General features: G+C 46.1%; 1 protein-coding gene across 2 annotated transcripts in view; it reads left to right on the top strand.

Moving 5' to 3' along the window:
• The window catches only part of ANO2 (anoctamin 2), a 130,437-nt gene that overhangs the window by 75,981 nt on the left and 36,006 nt on the right, over nt 1-18,450 (top strand). The window contains exons 14-16 of one of the 2 annotated variants that reach the window (XM_068160897.1): nt 5,822-5,896; nt 12,090-12,291; nt 14,684-14,795. In XM_068160897.1, coding sequence (XP_068016998.1) covers nt 5,822-5,896; nt 12,090-12,291; nt 14,684-14,795 — 389 coding nt within the window. The remainder of the gene's footprint in view (nt 1-5,821; nt 5,897-12,089; nt 12,292-14,683; nt 14,796-18,450) is intronic. The other variant, XM_068160898.1, reaches the window with a different exon arrangement.

The following is an 18,450-nucleotide window of genomic DNA, read 5'->3' on the forward strand; positions in this document are numbered from 1 at the left end:
TTTCCCTGCATGCAATTGCTCTTGGGGGATATTCCACAGTGCAATATATCTGTCAGTGACATTGTTCTTCAGATGATGAGTTTCATCTTGTTACGTCAGTAAATGCATATGCCTCTTGGACTCCTCCACACAGATTCCCTGCCTGAGTGGCTGAGTTTTCATCAGCCTTTCAGGGAAGCTCTTCCTAACCCGTCTAAAACCTCGGAATGCTGTGTAGTGCACCCTACCGATTAGAATGCTGGGGGGGGTGTGCCATATCCCATGGCCAATCTAGGAATGGATTCCATTCATTGAGGATACAACACTTGCTGCAGCCTCCAAGTGGAACATTTTGATCTCAGGCAAGGTGTTGCAGACACCTCACAGTACAGCCTTTTAGCTGCTAGATGGCACTCTTGTCAGAGAGTAGAGTCAGGTGTGGTAGGAAACACCAAGCGAATTTGCAGAGTCCCTCTGCTTAGCAAGAGCTGTAACAGAAAGCAGCTCCCTGCTGCCTACTACATGGATTTACATTTCAGAATTTGATTTGTGCCGTGTAAGCTCTTACTCAGCGCTGGTTAGGCCACACTTTGAGTACTGGGCCCCTCAGTTTAGGAAAGATGTTGAGTTGCTGGAAGGTGTCCAGGGAAGGGCAACAAAGCTGATTAGAGGAATTTGGAGCACAGCCCTGTGAGGAGAGGCTGAGGGAGCTGGGGTTGCTTAGCCTGGAGAAGAGGAGGCTCAGGGGAGACCTTCTTGCTCTCTACAACTCCCCGAAGGGAGGTTGTAGCCAGGTGGGGGGTTGGTCTTTTCTCCCAGGCAACCAGCACCAGAACAAGAGGACACAGTCTCAAGCTGTGCCAGGGGATGTTTAGGCTGGATGTTAGGAAGAAATTCTTCCCAGCAAGAGATTGGCCATTGGAACATGGGAATGTGCTGCCCAGGGAGGTGGTGGAGTCACCATCACTGGAGGTGTTTAAAAAGAGAGTGGATGTGGCACTGGGTGCCATGGTTTAGTTGATCAGATGGTGTTGGGTGATAGGTTGGACTTGATGATCTCTGAGGTCTTTTCCAACCTGGTTAATTCTGTATTCTGTACTACATGGATTTAAATTTCAGAATACGATTTGTGCCACGTGCTAAGTAAATCAGTAAATTATTTCTCCAGCTTTTTCTTTGTTCTTGAAATGGCACAGGAGCTCAGGTGTGTTGCTCAGATCTCTGTTGGGCCAAGTGCAGCAGAGAATGGCAACACAAGGCAAAGTCACCCGAGGTTAGAGCAAGCACATGCATGAAAGAGAAAGCTGACTAGATGGCATGCTGGTCTTCTCTTCCTTTCTTTATTCACTGCTCCTTGCCTGTGTGCACCCTTCCTCTCTCCTAATTTCCTGCTTTGTATCATTCATTGCATGAAGAGACTGGGATTGTACTCCTGAAGTGTCTCTCCACTGAGCTCTATTCAAACTGCATTGCATTGGGCACAGTTCAAAGCCAAATGTGATTTTCCTTGTGCTGTTACACCAACACCAGAAGTGGACTGGGTGCTGGTGCCCCAGCACTGGCAGTATTGACTGCAGGAATATCTTCTGGATCAAAGCTAGGGGAGGAGAGATTTAGATTAGATATTAGTAAGAAGTTGTTCCCCAGGAGGGTGGTGAGAGACTGGCACAGGTTGCCCAGGGAGGTAGTAGAAACCCCATCCCTGGGGGTTTTTAAGGCCAGGCTGGTGGTGGCTCTGGGCAACCTGATCTAGTGGAAAATGTCCCTACTTGTGGCTAGGGAGTTGGAACTAGGTGATCCTTGAGGTCCCTTCCAACCCTGACCTATGACTCTATGATTCTATGATGAGAGTCTGAGGCTGCTCCAACAGACCCACTGCAGGGCATAGCTGAGGCACTCAGCAACATGGCGACACCTCTGCGAAAGTGCTTGTGAGAAAGGGTCAAATGCTCCCTGGCAGTAAAGTGAGAGGAAGAAAAGTGTGAGAAACAACCCAATGAGCACCAAGGTGAGAGAAGGAGGAGGGGAGGAGTTCAAAGTACCTGAGAAGAGATTCCCTTGTGGCCCTTGGAGAGACCACATCGGAGCAGGTAATTCCCTGCAGCCCAGGGAATGAGTCACCATGGAGCAGACAGCCACATGGCAGCCTGTGGATGACCCCATACTGGAACGGGTGTGTATTTCCTGAAGGAACTGCAGCCCCATGGTGAAGATTTGTTCTGGAGGATTGCAGCCCATGGAAGGGTCCATGATAGATCAGGGGAACAGTGTAAGGAGGAAGGAACAGCAGAGAGAAGTTGTTAAGGGCTGACCCCATAAACCACTATTCCTCATCTTCCTGTACCCCTTGAGGAGGGAAACAATGAAGCCAGGAATGAAGGACTGAACTTGACCCTGGGAAGAAATAGGGAGAGGGGTGATGAGGAAGGAGGTTTTAGTTCTGTTTTTATTTCTCACTATCTAAACCTATTTCAAATAATCATAAATAAAATCAACATGATTAAATTGAAACAATAAACTCACCTTAGCTTCCTGATATTCAACTCCAAAAGTAAATGCCAATCGTTGCTCAAGTTTGCTATTTTTTCTGCTTTCTGATAGCTATCCTATTTTACTAAAAAAAAATTAAAGTAAAAGGAGGTAGGGCAAATAATTGCTTCTTTTATATAATGGGCAGTAGTGTCTTAAGGTACTTAAGAGGACACAGTCTCAAGCTGTGCCAGGGGAGGTTCAGGCTGGATGTTAGGAAGAAATTCCTCCCAGAAAGAGAGATTGGCCATTGGAATGTGCTGCCCAGGGAGGTGGTGGAGTCACCACCCCTGGAGGTGTTTAAAAAGAGAGTGGATGGGGTGCTTGGTGCCATGGTTTAGTTGATTAGATGGTGTTGGGAGATAGATTGGACTCGATGATATCAAAGGTCTTTTCCAACCTGGTTAATCCTATCCTATCCTATCCTATCCTATCCTATCCTATCCTATCCTATCCTATCCTATCCTATCCTATCCTATCCTATCCTAACCTATCCTGTCCTGTCCTATCCTATCCTATCCTATCCTATCCTATCCTATCCTATCCTATCCTATCCTATCCTATCCTACTTCTTGATTTCTCAGTTTTGCAAGTTGCTGAGCTGTTATCAGCAGTCTCCCAGCACTGGATGATTTTTTCTTGACTTGTGAAGCCAGCACATCATGTCAGAATCCTGATTGAGGCCTGGTTTTCAAAACACAGTGAAGATCTTACCCCACTAGAAATATCAAACAAACCCCAAGATGTGAAAAGTCTTAGTCACTCTGCCACTTAGGATTTGAGAGGATGATTCACTTTATGTGAAACTTTGAATTTGATATCTTGCCTTTTTATTTTCCACAGCTCTTAATGCTAGAGAGATTTCTGAAGTGACCTTTTTGGTCATGTTTCCTCTTTCCTGACTCTGCTGTATAAGTCACAATTTTCTCTTTTCCACCTCAATATGTTTATAGAAGATTTTCTTCTCTCTTTTAACTGTTTTGGCTAGCATTAACTCACTCTGCTGTTTGATGTCCTCACTGGTTTTCCCCTAGTGAAACTGTTAGGCATGGTGTCCTTCAGGTCTTTGTGGAGTATAATCACTTAGACCTTCTTTATGTCCTATATAATTACTGAGTGGTAAAAGCCAAAACAAAATGAAATGCATCTGTGTTTTCACAGAACTGCTTTTTAAAGCAGCCTTCCAGCTAAATGATGGACTCCATTTATGTACTGCATGGAGTATTTATGTGATGCATACATTGGGCCAAACTGTTTGTGCTTCTGCTTGGGTTTGCTATGGCCTAGTCCTGCCAGCATTCTCCCAAAGGAGACGTGCTCTATTTTAACAGCTGAGCTGAGAAAAGGGGATGCTGGATAACAGCACTTCCCACAGTGTTTGAGGCATGACCACAATGGCAGTAGGTATGTAGACAAGATCACAGAATCACAGAATCACCAAGGTTGGAAGAGACCTCAAAGATCAACAAGTCCAACCTATCAGCACAGACCTCATGACTAAACCATGGCACCAAGTGCCACATTACAGTTAAATACAAGAAAGACAAAGTTGAGTTTATTATGAAACCACTCTCATGAGCAGGAGCATAGAATCAATAAGGTTGGAAAAGACCTCAAAGATCACCAAGTCCAAGCTGTCACCCAAGACCTCATGACTACTAAACCATGGCACCAAGTGCCATGTCCAACCCCCTATTGAACACCTCCAGGGACAGTGACTCCATCACCTCCCTGGGCAGCACATTCCAAAGGCTAACAACTCGCTCAGTGATGAACTTTCTCTTCACCTTCAGCCTAAACGTCCCCTGGCACAGCTTGAGACTGTGTCCTCTTGTTCTGGTGCTGCTTGCATGGGAGAAGAGATCAACCCCCACCTGGCTACAACCTCCCTTCAGGTAGTTGTAGACAGCAATAAGGTCCTCCCTGAGATTCCTCTTCTCCAGGCTAAGCAACCCCAGCTCCCTCAGCCTCTCCTCACAGGGCTGTGCTCAAGGCCTCTCCCCAGCCTTGTTGCCCTTCTCTGGACACATTCAAGTGTCTCAATGTCCTTCTTAAACTGAGGGGCTCAGAACTGGACACAGTACTCAAAGTGTGGCCTAACCAGTGCTGAGTATAGGGTCACAAGGACTTCCCTGCTCCTCCTGGCCACACTATTCGTGGTGCATGCCAGGATGCCATTGGCCTTCTTGGCCACCTGGGCACACTGCTGGCTAGAATATGCCTTTAGTGCAATTCCATATCCCAACAACCTCCGCGACAAAACTCAACGGCAGAATTTCTGCCCTGGAGAGTGTCTGCTGTATTCCTAGTGCTGCTTTGGGAGAGCCTTTTCCAAAGGCACAATATGGTTTGTATGAAACCTTTGACCTGGATTCTAATCTGATTTAGAGTCATTTAAATTCAGAAGAGTGCTGGGTTAACTCTAATATAAGTGAGGTACTTGTCCTTGGGATAGTAGCGGCGAAACACAAGCAGCAGCTGGCTCTGTGCGGTGAACTAATTTGATTATACACTTTCAGCTCCACTCAAAGAAAGTAATGACCTTCTTATTATTTCAAGAAACCTGTTTGGAGAGGATGGGGGCATCGTATTTCTCCTATAAAATCTACATTCAAATGTATTCTTTAGATGCACACATTGCTAGAGGTCTGCTCGGGGAAGAATAAGAACCTGCTAGATTTCACTGATCACCGTTGCTTTAAGCCGGGCAACGGAGAGTTGTTTGTACACAAAGGAAACAAGGCTGGCAGCAGAGATCACAGAGAGGGGTTGCTTGTGTGGCTTCATTCTTCTGTGCACCAAGTGCCAGAAGGATTGGGTGTCTTTGCAAGAATTATCTTGGGCTAAGGTAACCACTAGACAAAACAATCTGCGTTCTGTGGAAGTATTCTTTTCATGATTTCTCTCTCAAGTCGCCTTTGAAGTTTGACAGCAAGCAGTTAAAAAACAGAGGGTTGGATCTTGCTTTGCCTATATGGATATTAAAGTGAATTTCAGGGCTCTCTTTTGATGTGAAGTTTTTTGGGGGCCAAATATTAAACCCATAGTTACATGTTGTATTTTCAGGGTACTGTGATATCTTGATATGCCTTTATTTACTCTCTTAATCTCTTTTCTCTCAAGTTAAATGGCTTTAAAATATCAGCATTCCACGTTTCATCATCACCTTCAAATTTACAGCAGGAGCAGAGGAGTGAAGAGCACTTTTCAGTAACAGATTGTGAGCCATTACACTGATCTTACTAATTCTGATGCTTGCCCTGGTGGTACAGCTCTGTAATGCCTGCTGTGTTATCTTTGTGTTTTGCCAAAGGGTGAAAAGGAGAAGCTGACGTGGAGCGACCGTATGCCTGGATACGCGGCAAACTTGGGACTGATTTTATTTATGGTAATACAAGCTGGGTTTCTGCACCTGTATTAGGTGTGAGAAAGTTTGCAATAGAGCACCTTGAGTGGAATCCTGAATGAGTGTCCTCAAAGGTGCTAAAAATCCGAAGAAAGCTTGGTTGAGAACTTGTATTTTGGGAGAAATCTGGGTCCTACGAGGAAAACTTCATAGAATCAATAAGGTTGGAAAAGACCTCAAAGATCACCAAGTCCAACCTGTCACCCAACACCTCATGACTAATAAAACATGGCACTAAGTGCCACATCCAATCCCCTCTTGAACACCTCCAGGGATGGTGACTCCACCACCTCCCTGGGCAGCACATTCCAATGGCCAACAGCTTTCTCTGTGAAGAACTTTCTCCTCACCTTGAGGAAAAGCACCCTGATGAACAGTGCAGAGGGATGTGGGGGTTGTGGTTGATATAAGAATGCCCATGAGCTAATAATGTGCCCTTGTGGCCAAGAAGGCCAATGGCATCCTAGAGTGGATTAGAAGGGCTGTGGTTAGTAGGTCTAGAGAGGTTCTGCTTCTCCTCTATGCTGCCCTGGTGAGGCCAAATCTCGACTATTGTGTCCAGTTCTGGGCTCCTCAATTCAAAAAGGACCTCAAGGAACTGCTTGAAAGAGTCCAGCACAGAGCCACAAAGCTGCTGAAGGCAGTGGAACATCTCCCTGCTGAGGAACAGGCTAAAGGAGCTGGGGCTCTTCAGCTTGGAGCAGAGGAGCCTGAGGGGTGACTTCATTCCCGTCGATAAAGATGTGCAGGGCAGTGTTGGGAGGATGGAGCCAGGCTCTGCTCAGGGATGCCCAATGACAGAACAAGGGGCGATGGGTGCAAGCTGGAGCAGAAAAGGTTGCACAGGAACATAAGGAAAAGCTTTTGTAATGTGAGGGTGACAAAACACTGGAACAGGCTGCTCAGGGGGGTTGTGGACTCCTCCTCTGGAGACATTCAAAGCCCACTTGGATGTGTTCCTGTGACCCTGCTCTGGCAGGGGAGCTGGACTGGATGATCTTTCTGAGTCCCTTCCACACCCTAATATGCTGTGATACTATGAAGACTCCCAGATCTCAATGTCTATGTCCACCTTTATTCATCTTTTTCCAAGGGCTTTTTATGAGAGGGCTGTTGGCTGGATGACTTTGCTATGATGACAGCAGCTTGTTCCTCCATGCTGTCTCTGCCACAGGGTTTCTGCTTCACTCTCCATTATCTCCTGAAAGGAAGCTCACTGTCTATTTGCTTGTGTCCACAGTATTCTTTATGTTCTGTCAGGATACCATTAGCCTTCTTGACCACCTGGGCACACTGCTGGCTCATGTTCAGCCTACTATCAACCAGTACCCCCAGGTGCTTCTCTGCCTGGCTGCTCTCCAGCTACTCTGACCCTGCACTGCATGGGGTTGTTGTGACCAATGTGTAGAACCTGGCACTTAGATGTGATAAATCTCTTTGAGATGTTACCGTAAGCAAAGAGTGTAATGCCTAGGCTGTGACTCAGGAAAGCACTTTAAGCTCATGCTTAGGGGAGATTTAAACATGTGGTTAAAGCCAAGAGCACATGTAAGCACCTTGTCTGCAAAACAGTGACTTGCAAAAGCTACATCACTGCTGCAATCCAGCCCTACTCGATGTACTCTAAGTCTCAACTGATGACAGTCAGAGGTTCTATTTGCAAAGCAAATGCTTGGTATGGCTCAGTGCAGTGAACTCACTGAAAATGTTGTAATGTAAATATGTACTTCACATATGTGAATGACACCACCTGATATGCACAGAAAATAGACTGAATATACTCAATATGGTTTGGGTTGGGAGGGAACCTGAAAGGTTATCTAGTCCAAACACCCCTGCAGTGAGCAGGGACCTCTTCCCTAGATCAGGTGGCTCAGAGCCTTCTTGAGTGTTAATTTTGTCTGGGGATGGGACCTCAATTACCTCCCTGGGCAACCTGTTGCAGTGTTCCACCAGCCTCATGTTAAAGAACTTTTTCCTAGCATCCAATCTAGATCTGCTCTTCTCTCATTTCAAACCATTTTTAGGCTGGATGTTAGGAAGAAGTTCTTCCCAGAAAGAGAGATTGGCCATTGGAATGTGCTGCCCAGGGAGGTGGTGGAGTCACCATCCCTGGAGGTGTTTAGGAAGAGCCTGGATGAGGCACTTGGTGCCATGGTTTAGTTGATTAGATGGTGTTGGGTGAAAGGTTGGACTTGATGATCTCGAAGTTCTTTTCCAACCTGGTTAATTCTATTCTATTCTATTCTATTCTATTCTATTCTATTCTATTCTATTCTATTCTATTCTATTCTATTCTATTCTTTCCATTCCATTCCATTCCATTCCATTCCATTCCATTCCATTCCATTCCATTCCATTCCATTCCATTCCATTCCGGTAAAATGGAGAGTTTCAATCTCTCAACTTCTGTTAGCAACTAGATATGCTTGCTTTCACTGTTTGGAGAAATGGCCACCACTATTTTATTTTTCTTTATAGTGTTTTGAGCATGGGTAAGATGCAAGTGCTTGCAGAAGACAACAAATTCAAGTCAGCTTTTGGTGAAAGACAACTAGCCCTACTTATCTACGTAAAAACTGCAATCTACTCTTTACTCTATGTAATGCTAACCCCCACAGACTGAGCACAGCCTCACTATGAAGTGAGGGCTCAGTGAGCTAGTTTCTTCAGTTGAGAAGCTAATCATAGAATCATAGAATTGGTAGGGTTGGAAGGGACCTCAAGGATCATCCAGTTCCAACCCCCCTGCCATGGGCAGGGACACCTCACACTAGAGCAGGTTGCTCACAGCCACATCCAGCCTGGCCTTAAAAACCTCCAGGGATGAGGCTTCCACCACCTCCCTGGGCAACCTGTGCCAGTGTTTCACCACCCTCATGGGGAAGAACTTCTTTCTAACATCTAATCTGAATCTACCCATTTCTGGTCCTATCACTCCCTGACACCCTAAAAGGTCCCTCCCCAGCTTTCTTGTAGCCCCCTTCAGATACTGGAAGGTCACAATAAATTCTCCTCAGAGCCTTCTCTTCTCCAGAGAAGAAGCCAAATTCCTCAGTCTGTCCTCACAGGAGAGGAACTCCAACCCTCTGATCATCCTCATGGGCCTTCTCTGGACGTGTTCCAGCAGATCCAGATCCTTCCTGTAACAGGGGCTCCACAACTGTACATACAAATGTTTGGCTTCTGTGACTAGTAATAATATGTGTCACCAATCAGAAAGCCCTCAACTAGAAGGTATGTGTTGTGGCAAAGATTTCCCAGCATGGGCTGGAAACATTGGTAGCAGCTGGCAGAGAGCAAGACAACATGAAGCAATGCACAAGAGTTCAGGCTGTTCCTTCTTTAGGACCCCATTGCCTTATTCTTACTCACGTGGCATAATACTTGACTCTAGAATAGCCCTGCTGGGGACCCAGAGAACTATTTGGTCATTAATTTGCTGTCCTTCTTGGATGAAGGTATCAGTCTAGCCCACAGGGTTTTATAGCTTCCTCCTCAGATCTAGTATGTTTTCCTGTTTGTCTTCATTCATACCAGGCTCAGTAGGTGACCATTCCTGCAGCCAATTTTCACATCTGTTTCGAAGCAATTCAGTCCTTGATGGACTAGTTCAGATATTTAGGGAAGAAACTGCCTGCCATAGCAGGGGATAGAACTGGCTGGGTGAAAAGTTGACAGTGACAACAAATCCCAGAGTAAACACTTGAATGAAAGGTGACTATCTAACCTGTGAAGTGGGCAGGGGAACAAAAAGTGTTGTAGTGAACTAAGGAAATGCTGTTAAGACACAGGAACCACTCCTTAGTGACTGCCTGGGGAGTGAGGACTGGGCTCTGAGCTGCTGTGCAGCCCTCCACACCCTCCACAATTTTCTCTTGTAGCTGGATGCACAGATAATAAAGGCTCCCAAAGGGAGTGTTTTTCCATCTGTGTCTAAGCAGATGTTTCAGACAGGCTGGGCAGCTGAGGAGGTACTGAAGCCCTCAAGCTTTTGCAAAAGCAGTATCTTTGTTCTTGAAGAAAATAACATGATTTTTCCTTTGTCTCTCTGGCTATGGCACTGCATGAATTGAAAAGGCTGCATCAGTGCAAGCCTCTGATGGTCTTTTGCCATCCAATAATCTTCTTCAGAGCTATGGATCTCTTAAATCACTTGGTCAGTCAGGTTTAAGAGTTTGCTAGTGTGCCCAGGTGGCCAAGAATCCAGGTGGCCTGGATCAGGAACAGTATGGCCAGCAGGAGCAGGGAGGTCATTGTGCCCTGTACTCAGCACTGGTTAGGCCACACCTTGAGTCCTGTGTCCAGTTCTGGGCCCCTCAGTTTAAGAAAGATGTTGAGTTGCTGGAAGGTGTCCAGAGAAAGGCAACAAAGCTGGGATGGGGTCTGAAGCACAGGCCTGTGAGGACAGGCTGAGGGAGCTGAGGTTGCTTAGCCTGGAGAAGAGGAGGCTCAGGGGAGACCTTCTTGTCCTCTACAACTACCTGAAGGGAGGTTGTAGCCAGGTGGGGGTTGGTCTCTTCTCTCAGGCAACCAGCACCAGAACAAGAGGACACAGTCTCAAGCTGTGCCAGGGGAGGTTTAGGCTGGATGTTAGGAAGAAATTCTTCCCAGAAAGAGAGATTGGCCATTGGAATGTGCTGCCCAGGGAGGTGGTGGAGTCACCATCACTGGCGGTGTTTAGGAAGAGACTGGATGGGGTGCTTGGTGCCATGGTTTAGTTGATTAGATGGTGTTGGGTGATAGGTTGGACTTGATGATCTCAAAGGTCTTTTCCTACCTGATCTATTCTATTCTATTGTATTATATTGTATTGTATTGTATTGTATTGTATTGTATTGTATTCTATTCTATTCTATTCTATTCTATTCTATTCTATTCTATTCTATTCTATTCTATTCTATTCTATTCTATTCTATTCTATTAACATCCATGACCTGAAATTCGCTCATTCTCTGTTTAGTGGTGGCTGTCCTTTGTTCTCTGAGGTCTCATCCATCCTTAATGATTCTGTGATTCTGTGTGATTCTGTGAACTCCATACGCTATTGCAGGATCATTAAAGCAAACTGTTCATCTCCCTTAAACCTGTGCTCTGAATCAAGGGCCCCTAGGCCCATTGCAATAATTGCAACAGTCTGATCTTGCACATTCAGGTAGCCACTTTCATCTGAGGATCCTCAGGTGTTTGACCCAAAATAATGAATGTACACTGGAATCCTTGCCACAGGCAAAAAAATGAAAGAGAAAAAATGTGCTCTCTGCCTCCCTTTCCTGCCATGGCTGAGAAAATTTGCTGGGTTTTCGTTGTTACTTCATTGAATTTTTTTTCTTCTTTGTTATTTATGTCATTGTGGAGTGGTGTGGGGGTTTGGAAACCAAAATGCTGTAGCTCTGTGCAATCCAAATGCCTCTTGTGGGAACTCGACCTCAAATAGCAGGGCTGATTTTCCTCATCTCATGGGTCAAAGCCAGCTCATGAAATATGCCAGGATACTAATTGGCTTCTGGGACATAAATGTAAACTGAAGCCCTGCTGAACCACTTTAGGTCATTCTGAAAAGAATAACAAGAAAATATTTTTAATCAGAATAGAATAGAATAGAATAGAATAGAATAGAATAGAATAGAATAGAATAGAATAGAATAGAGGAAAAATAGAAATGGGCAGATTCAGATTGGATGTGAGGAAGAAGTTCTTCCCCATGAGGGTGGTGAGACACTGGAACAGGCTGCCCAGGGAGGTGGTAGAAGCCTCATTCCTGGAGGTTTTTAAGGCCAGGCTGGCTGTGGCTCTGAGCAACCTGACCTAGTGTGAGGTGTCCCTGGCCATGGCAGGGGGGTTGGAACTAGATGATCCTTGAGGTGCCTTCCAACCCTAACAATTCTATGATTCTACCTCCTTTCAGGTAGCTGTGGAGAGCAATAAGATCTTCCATCAGCCTTCTCTTCTCCAGACTAAACAACCCTAGTTCTCCCAGCCTCTCCTCTTATGATGCCCTCCAAACACCTTCCCAGCCTGATTGCTCCACTCTGTACACCCCCCAGCCCCTCAGTACCTTTCCTATCCTGTGGCGTCCAGTACTGAACCCAGCACTCAAGCTGTGGTCTCAGCAGGGCTGGTTGCAAACAGTGGTATCAAACTGGAGCTAATCTCTCTGTTCATTTCTTTGCAGATCACACTGACCTGCTCAGCAGTGTTTGGAGTGATTGTTTACCGGATCACAACCGCAGCAGCTTTGTCATTCAGCACCAATCAGACACCCAGGTCAAACGTCCGGGTGACCGTGACGGCCACGGCTGTCATCATCAACCTCGTCGTCATACTTATACTTGATGAGATTTATGGAGCTGTTGCCAAATGGCTGACAGAAATAGGTAAAACTATCATCCCACCACGTTTCTCCTTAGCATGTTATATGTAGTGGCATAAAAGTAGGTGAGAAGGTTCTAATGGGAATACAGAGACAGCCTGAGAGAGTTGGGGTTATTCAGTCTGGAGAAGAGAAGGCTCCAGGGAGACCTTATTGTGGCCTTCCAGTATCTGAAGGGGGCTATGAGAAAGCTGGGGAAGGACTTTTTAGGGTGTCAGAGAGTGATAGGACTAGGGAGAATGGAACAAAACTAGAAATGGGCAGATTCAGATGGGATGTTAGGAAGAAGTTCTTCAGCATGAGGGTGACACTGGAAAAGGTTGCCCAAGGAGGTGGTGGAAGCCTCATCCCTGAAGGTGTTTAAGGCCAGGCTGGATGCGGCTGTGAGCAACCTGCTCTAGTGTGGGGTGTCCCTGCCCATGGCAGGGGGCTTGGAATGGACTGATCCTTGAGGTGCCTTCCAACCCTAACATTTCTATGACTAGCTTCTCAAGTGAAGAAACGAGCTCACTGAGCCCTCACTTCATAGTGAGGTTATTCACCCATGAGGGTGACAGAACCCTGGAGCAGACTGCCCAGGTGGGTTGTGGAGTCTCCTCTAGAGACATTCAAAACCCACCTGGATGCATTCCTGTGTGATCTGGTATAGGTGACCCTACTCTGGCAGGGGGTTTGGACTAGATGACCTTTCAAAGTCCCTTCCAACCCCTAACATTCTGTGATTCTGTTGTTCTGTGAATACAGAGACCTTGAAGAATAGGCAGGTGGACTCCATGCACCTCTTGTGGATCCAGCAAAGCAGGACACTAATGCCCCTTTACCACAGATCAGACTAGCAAACCTGTCTGTATATTACATACTCCTATTTTCAGGTTGGAGTGTATCACCTTCAATAATCAAGTGGTGTCAGAATTGACTTGTAACTCATTTTGGATTTAATTAGGAGGAGTGCTTCACCATGAGAGCAGTGAGACACTGGAACAGGTTGTCCAGGGAGGTGGTAGAAGCTTCATCCCTGGAGGTTTTAAGATCAGACTGGATGTGGCTCTGAGCAACTTGATGTAGTCTGAGGTGTCCCTGCCCATGGCGGGGGGTTGGACACAGACAATCCTTGAGGTCCCTTCCAACTCTAACAATTCTGTGACTATGATTTTCTCACTTGTCGTTTCACTTCCATCAAGGAAAAGCCAGTCATATGGACATAAAACTACTTGAGTTTGTGCCTTATAAAGGCAGCAATCCCATCAGTGAGCTAAGGCCCACGTCCTGGATATCTCAGCCCATTCTCAACCTGGAAAGTTTCAGCTGCCCAGTTTTGGTGTGACATGCTGCACAACAAAACATATCTTAGGAGGGGGTGGAGGGATGGCTGGTGGTTTGGGGTTTTTTCTTTGTTGTTTGTTTGGCTTTTTGCTGTTGTTGTTGTTTTGCTTAGCTCCATTGGGGTTTTGGTTTGTTATCAAGTTTTGTGGTGGTGTTTGGCTGTGTGAAACCCACTAATGCATCCATCCTGGCTGAAGGCATTTCTTGTGTAGCAGCCTCCACTAGCTAGAGGACAAATTCTATGCATGCACCAGTTGGTATGGTGTAGTATATCTGGGTCTGGGGAGGGAGTGAAATGCTGAGAGTGTCTCTAGACCATATATGGTCTGCAAATTTGTAATTCAGAGGCTGAGCTCATCTCTGTGGGAGTTCCCCATAAGGCAAAGGCTGGGATTTTTCTCCCTCAAATTTAAAGCTTCAGCACTGTTATTCAATACTCCTCTTGCCCTGGGCTGCTGTCCTAGGGATCTATCCAGCAGATGGGGTCATCTACAAATTGCTCAGATCCTTGGAGGGTTTAATGAAACTTTTCTGTGCATACAGGTGGATGAGGCTCAGCAGATTCCTTACTGGCCTTTTATGAAAGCACAGTTCAAACTATCACAGATAAAGCTGGGCAGTGAGGGCTCTGCCCAGAGTTTTACTATCCCTGAACTGCTCAAATAAACACCATGCTTCTGTTGAAAGCAAACAACAACAACAATCAAACAAAATGACCAAACTGAGGTGTGGGCTGAAATACAGCTGGGCCAAGGTCATTCTTCTTGTCACTGCTGTATTAGAAATTCAGTCCCCCGTTTCCCTGGTTGGTGCCTCCATGACGCTTCCTTTTCACCCATTGCAGGCAGGAGCTAAAAGTGGTAATTTGGCATCTTAGAATCATAGAATCAACCAGGAAAAGACCTCAGAGATCTTCAAGTCCAACCTATTACCTAACGTCACAACTAAAGCATGGCTCCAAGTGCCATGTCCAATCCTTTTTTGAACCCCTCCAGGGAGATATCAGGGGTTGTTTACACATTTATCAATTGATTTCTCTGGTTTACTTATTATTGTCTTTTTGTCTCCCCCAGAGGTACCAAAAACAGAGAAAACCTTTGAGGAGAGACTGATTTTGAAGGCATTCCTACTGAAGTTTGTGAATTCTTATGCACCAATTTTTTATGTTGCCTTTTTTAAAGGAAGGTAGGATATCTGTCCTGTGATGTAAATATTTGTGTGTCCATGTATTTATGTGCCTGCATATGTCTGTAGTGGTAGAACTGTGTTTAAAAACAGGGACAGGGGAGTCCAAACACTCTCTGGGACTGTCCTCCTTCAGCTGCTATGAAAAACACCTCTCTCGTGGTTTGAGCCTGGGTGCCTTGAAGAACCATGAAGTTACAGGCCTCCAGAGGCTAGACAGGTCCAGGAGTGGACTGGAAAAGTGTAATTCTTTGTAATTCCATTCCCAGAATGCCTGCATCTGGCATTTATAAGGGGACAGCACAAGCTGCCTCTGCCCCTTCTCCTCTCCCTGCTGCCTCCATGGGCTGCCTTATCTCCTGTTGCTAAGGGGGAAGGTTTCAGCCTTGAGGAGCCTGCTAGCAGCCTGGGCAAAGCTGAACTTTTTAGCAGCATCATTTGGGGCCTGGTGTGGGGAGACAGTAGCAGGGAAGAATTGGGGGGGGGGCATTTGAGGCCTGGATTTTGGCCAGGTTTGGTGGAGGCTGGGGAAGCTTTGGCCTAAGGAGGGTCTTGGATAACCATGGCCTATGGATATTTTTGTATTTTATACCTTTTGCACTGTAGCATGTATTTTGTGAATAGCACTTCCATCTAAACTTCCAATAATATCCTGTACATCTCTCCAATGCTGTGTGGAGCTTTTCTTCAACTCTTTTGAGAGGAGTTAGAGAGCCTGTCCAGCTCCGTACACACAGACCATGTCCTAAGTGAGGCTGTCTAAACCTGGCTTTTGAATGGCAGGGCATGGTGTGGAATGCATTGTGAATGAGAAGCTCAACATGAGACAGCAGTGTGAACTTGCAGCCCAGAAAGCCAATCCCATCCTGGGCTGCATCAAGAGAAGCAGAGCCAGCAGGTCAAGGGAGGGGATTCTTCCCTCTGCTCGCTCTGGTGAGACCCCACCTGTAGTACTGCATCCAGTTCTGGAGCCCCTAGTACAAGAAAGATCTGCAGGTGCTGGAAGGTGTCCAGAGAAGGGCCACAAGGCTGATCAGAGGGCTGGAGCTCCTCTCCTATAAGGACAGTCTGAGGGAGTTGGGGCTGCTCAGTCTGGAGAAGAGAAGGCTCCAAGAAACCTTATTGTGGCCTTCCAGCATCTGAAAGGGGCTCCAAGAAAGTTGGGGAGGGACTTTTTAGGGTGTCAGGTAGGGATAGGACTGGGGGGAATGGAACAAAACTAGAGATGGGTAGATTGAGATTGGATGTTAGGAAGAAGTTCTGTAGCATGAGGGTCGTGAGGGCCTGGCACATGTTGCCCAGGGAGGTGGTGGAAGCCTCATCCCTGGAGGTGTGTAAGGCCAGGCTGGATGTGGCTCTGAGCAACCTGATCTAGTGTGAGGTGTCCCTGCCTATGGCAGTTGGAACTGGATGTTCCTTGAGGTCTCTTCCAACCCTGACAATTCTGTGATTCTATGATTATTCTGAAATGAGTCTGGCTTGAATTTGTTTCTACAATAAGAATAACCTCAGAAAAGGACTTGTTTTGGTTTGAAAAGGGTGCTGCATCTCTGAGGGAATGGCACTGCTCTCATGTCTTCACTTTCCACACATCAGCAAATTGTTCTCTGTGTATCATTTAGCAAAGGAAGATTTTTCCTCTTTCATTTCAAGTTGTGGAACTACTTCCCCTATGACTTTCTCAACAGTTTTTATATTTGGGGTTTGTGTGTGTGCTGTTCCCTCTTCTGAAGTCAAAATTAAGAAATAATTGCAGTCAAGTGGAAGTTGCAGGCAAATGAACTGCTTGAGCAAAAAGCTCATTCAGCTGTCCTGCTAAATAAGTGTGATTTCCTATGGGTTCAGCATCGTTGCCTTTTGGGAGCCTGCTATCCACAGCATAGCACATGTTCTTGAATGGAGAGCTTAAAAATTATTGTTTGCTCAAACTTTGGAGCAAAAAAGAATTGTTGAAAACATCCTCTGGATTCTGTTTCATACCAATTTTGCATTGCCCCCACCCTGTTCCTTTGGGGGGCTGTGAGGATTGTTAATCTCTGCTCTTCGAGTCATGCTGCTCAACACCATGGATTTAAGAATTCATGAGACATTTCACCAGCAGCTGTAAATATTGTAAGACATTGATGAAAACATAGCACAGGATGTCAGGGGTTGGAAGGGGCTTCCAAAGATCATCTAGTTCTAAACCCCCTGCCATGGGCAGGGACTCCTCACACTACAGCAGGTTGCTCATAGCCACGTACAGCCTGAGCAGGACTATACAATCCAGCTCAGGTCACAGAGGAACGCATCCAGACAGGCCTTGAAAGTCTCCCGAGAAGCAGACTCTGGGCAGCCTGTTCCAGGGCTCTGTGATCCTTACAGTAAAGTTCCCCCTTGTGTTGAGGTGGAACCTCCTGTGCTGCAGCTTACATTCGTTGCTCCTTGTCCTATCACAGGGAGCAAGTGAGCAGAGCCTGTCCCCTCCCTCCTGACCCCCAGCCCTCAGAGATTTATAAACATGTATTAAATCCCCTCTAAATCTTCTTCTCTTTTCCAGAATAAAGAGCCCCAGGTCTCTCATCCTCTCCTCACCAGGCAGCGCTCCAGTCCCCTAACCACTCTGGTAGCCCTCTGCTGGAACCTCTCCAGCAGATCCCTGCCCCTCTTGAACTGGGGAGTCCAGAACTGAATGCAGTACTCAAGATGAGGGCAGAGTAGAGGGGGAAGACAACTTCCCTCCATATCACTGACTTTTTGTTTCTTTATTAACCATTCCTTTTTCTTGTGATACATGGCTACAATAAATCAAGTCTCACCCTTTCTTCCTGTGTAGTCAGAAGAGCCTTGACTGTGTATAGATTTGTAATAACTCTATTCAGGCCATTGCTCAGATGCAAGAGAATTAGCATATGTGTCCTCAGTTTCCTTTGTGATTTCTAGTCAAGAGAGGGAGGTTGTCATTATTTTTTAGCACAGAAAAATAAACTAGCACACAAATAAAAATATTGCAATTATTTCACCAAGGTGTGTTAAAAATATTTGCAGAGGCCTCTGTTATGAGGATAGGCTGAGGGAGCTGGGGTTGTTCAGCCTGGAGAACAGAAGACTCCAGGAGGACCTTTGAGCTGCCTTCCAGTACCTGAAGGGATCCTACAGGTAGCCCGGAGAGGGACTTCTCATAAGAGTGTCTAGAAATAGGACAAGGGTGAATGGCCTGAATCTGAGGGAGAGTAGGTTTAGACTGGATCTTGGGAGGAAGTTCTTCAGTATGGTGGTGGGACTCTGGAACAGGTTTTTCAGGGAGGTTGTGGGTACCTCCTCCCTGGGGGGGTGTTCAAAGCCAGGTTGGATGAGGCTTGCAGCAGCAGAGTCTAGTTGAGAGGTGTCCCTGCCCATGGAGGGCAGGTTGTAGCAGATAATGTCTAAGGTCTCTTCCAACCTAGGTCATTCTATGATTCTGTGATACTCAGATACAAGAGAATGTGAATTAGGATATGTGTTCCCAGTTTTGTTTGTGATTTCTAATCAAGAGAGGGAAATTATTACTATTTTTAACACAGAAAAACAAAATAAAAGGATTACTTTTAGTTCATAGAATCATCAGGGTTCGAAGGGGCCTCAAGGATCATCCAATTCCAACCTCCCTGCCATGGGCAGGGACACCTCACACTAG

Source organism: Melanerpes formicivorus, unplaced genomic scaffold, assembly GCF_026170545.1.
Source record: "Melanerpes formicivorus ecotype bairdi unplaced genomic scaffold, bMelFor1.0.p_v2 SCAF_54, whole genome shotgun sequence".
Lineage (NCBI taxonomy): Eukaryota > Metazoa > Chordata > Aves > Piciformes > Picidae > Melanerpes > Melanerpes formicivorus.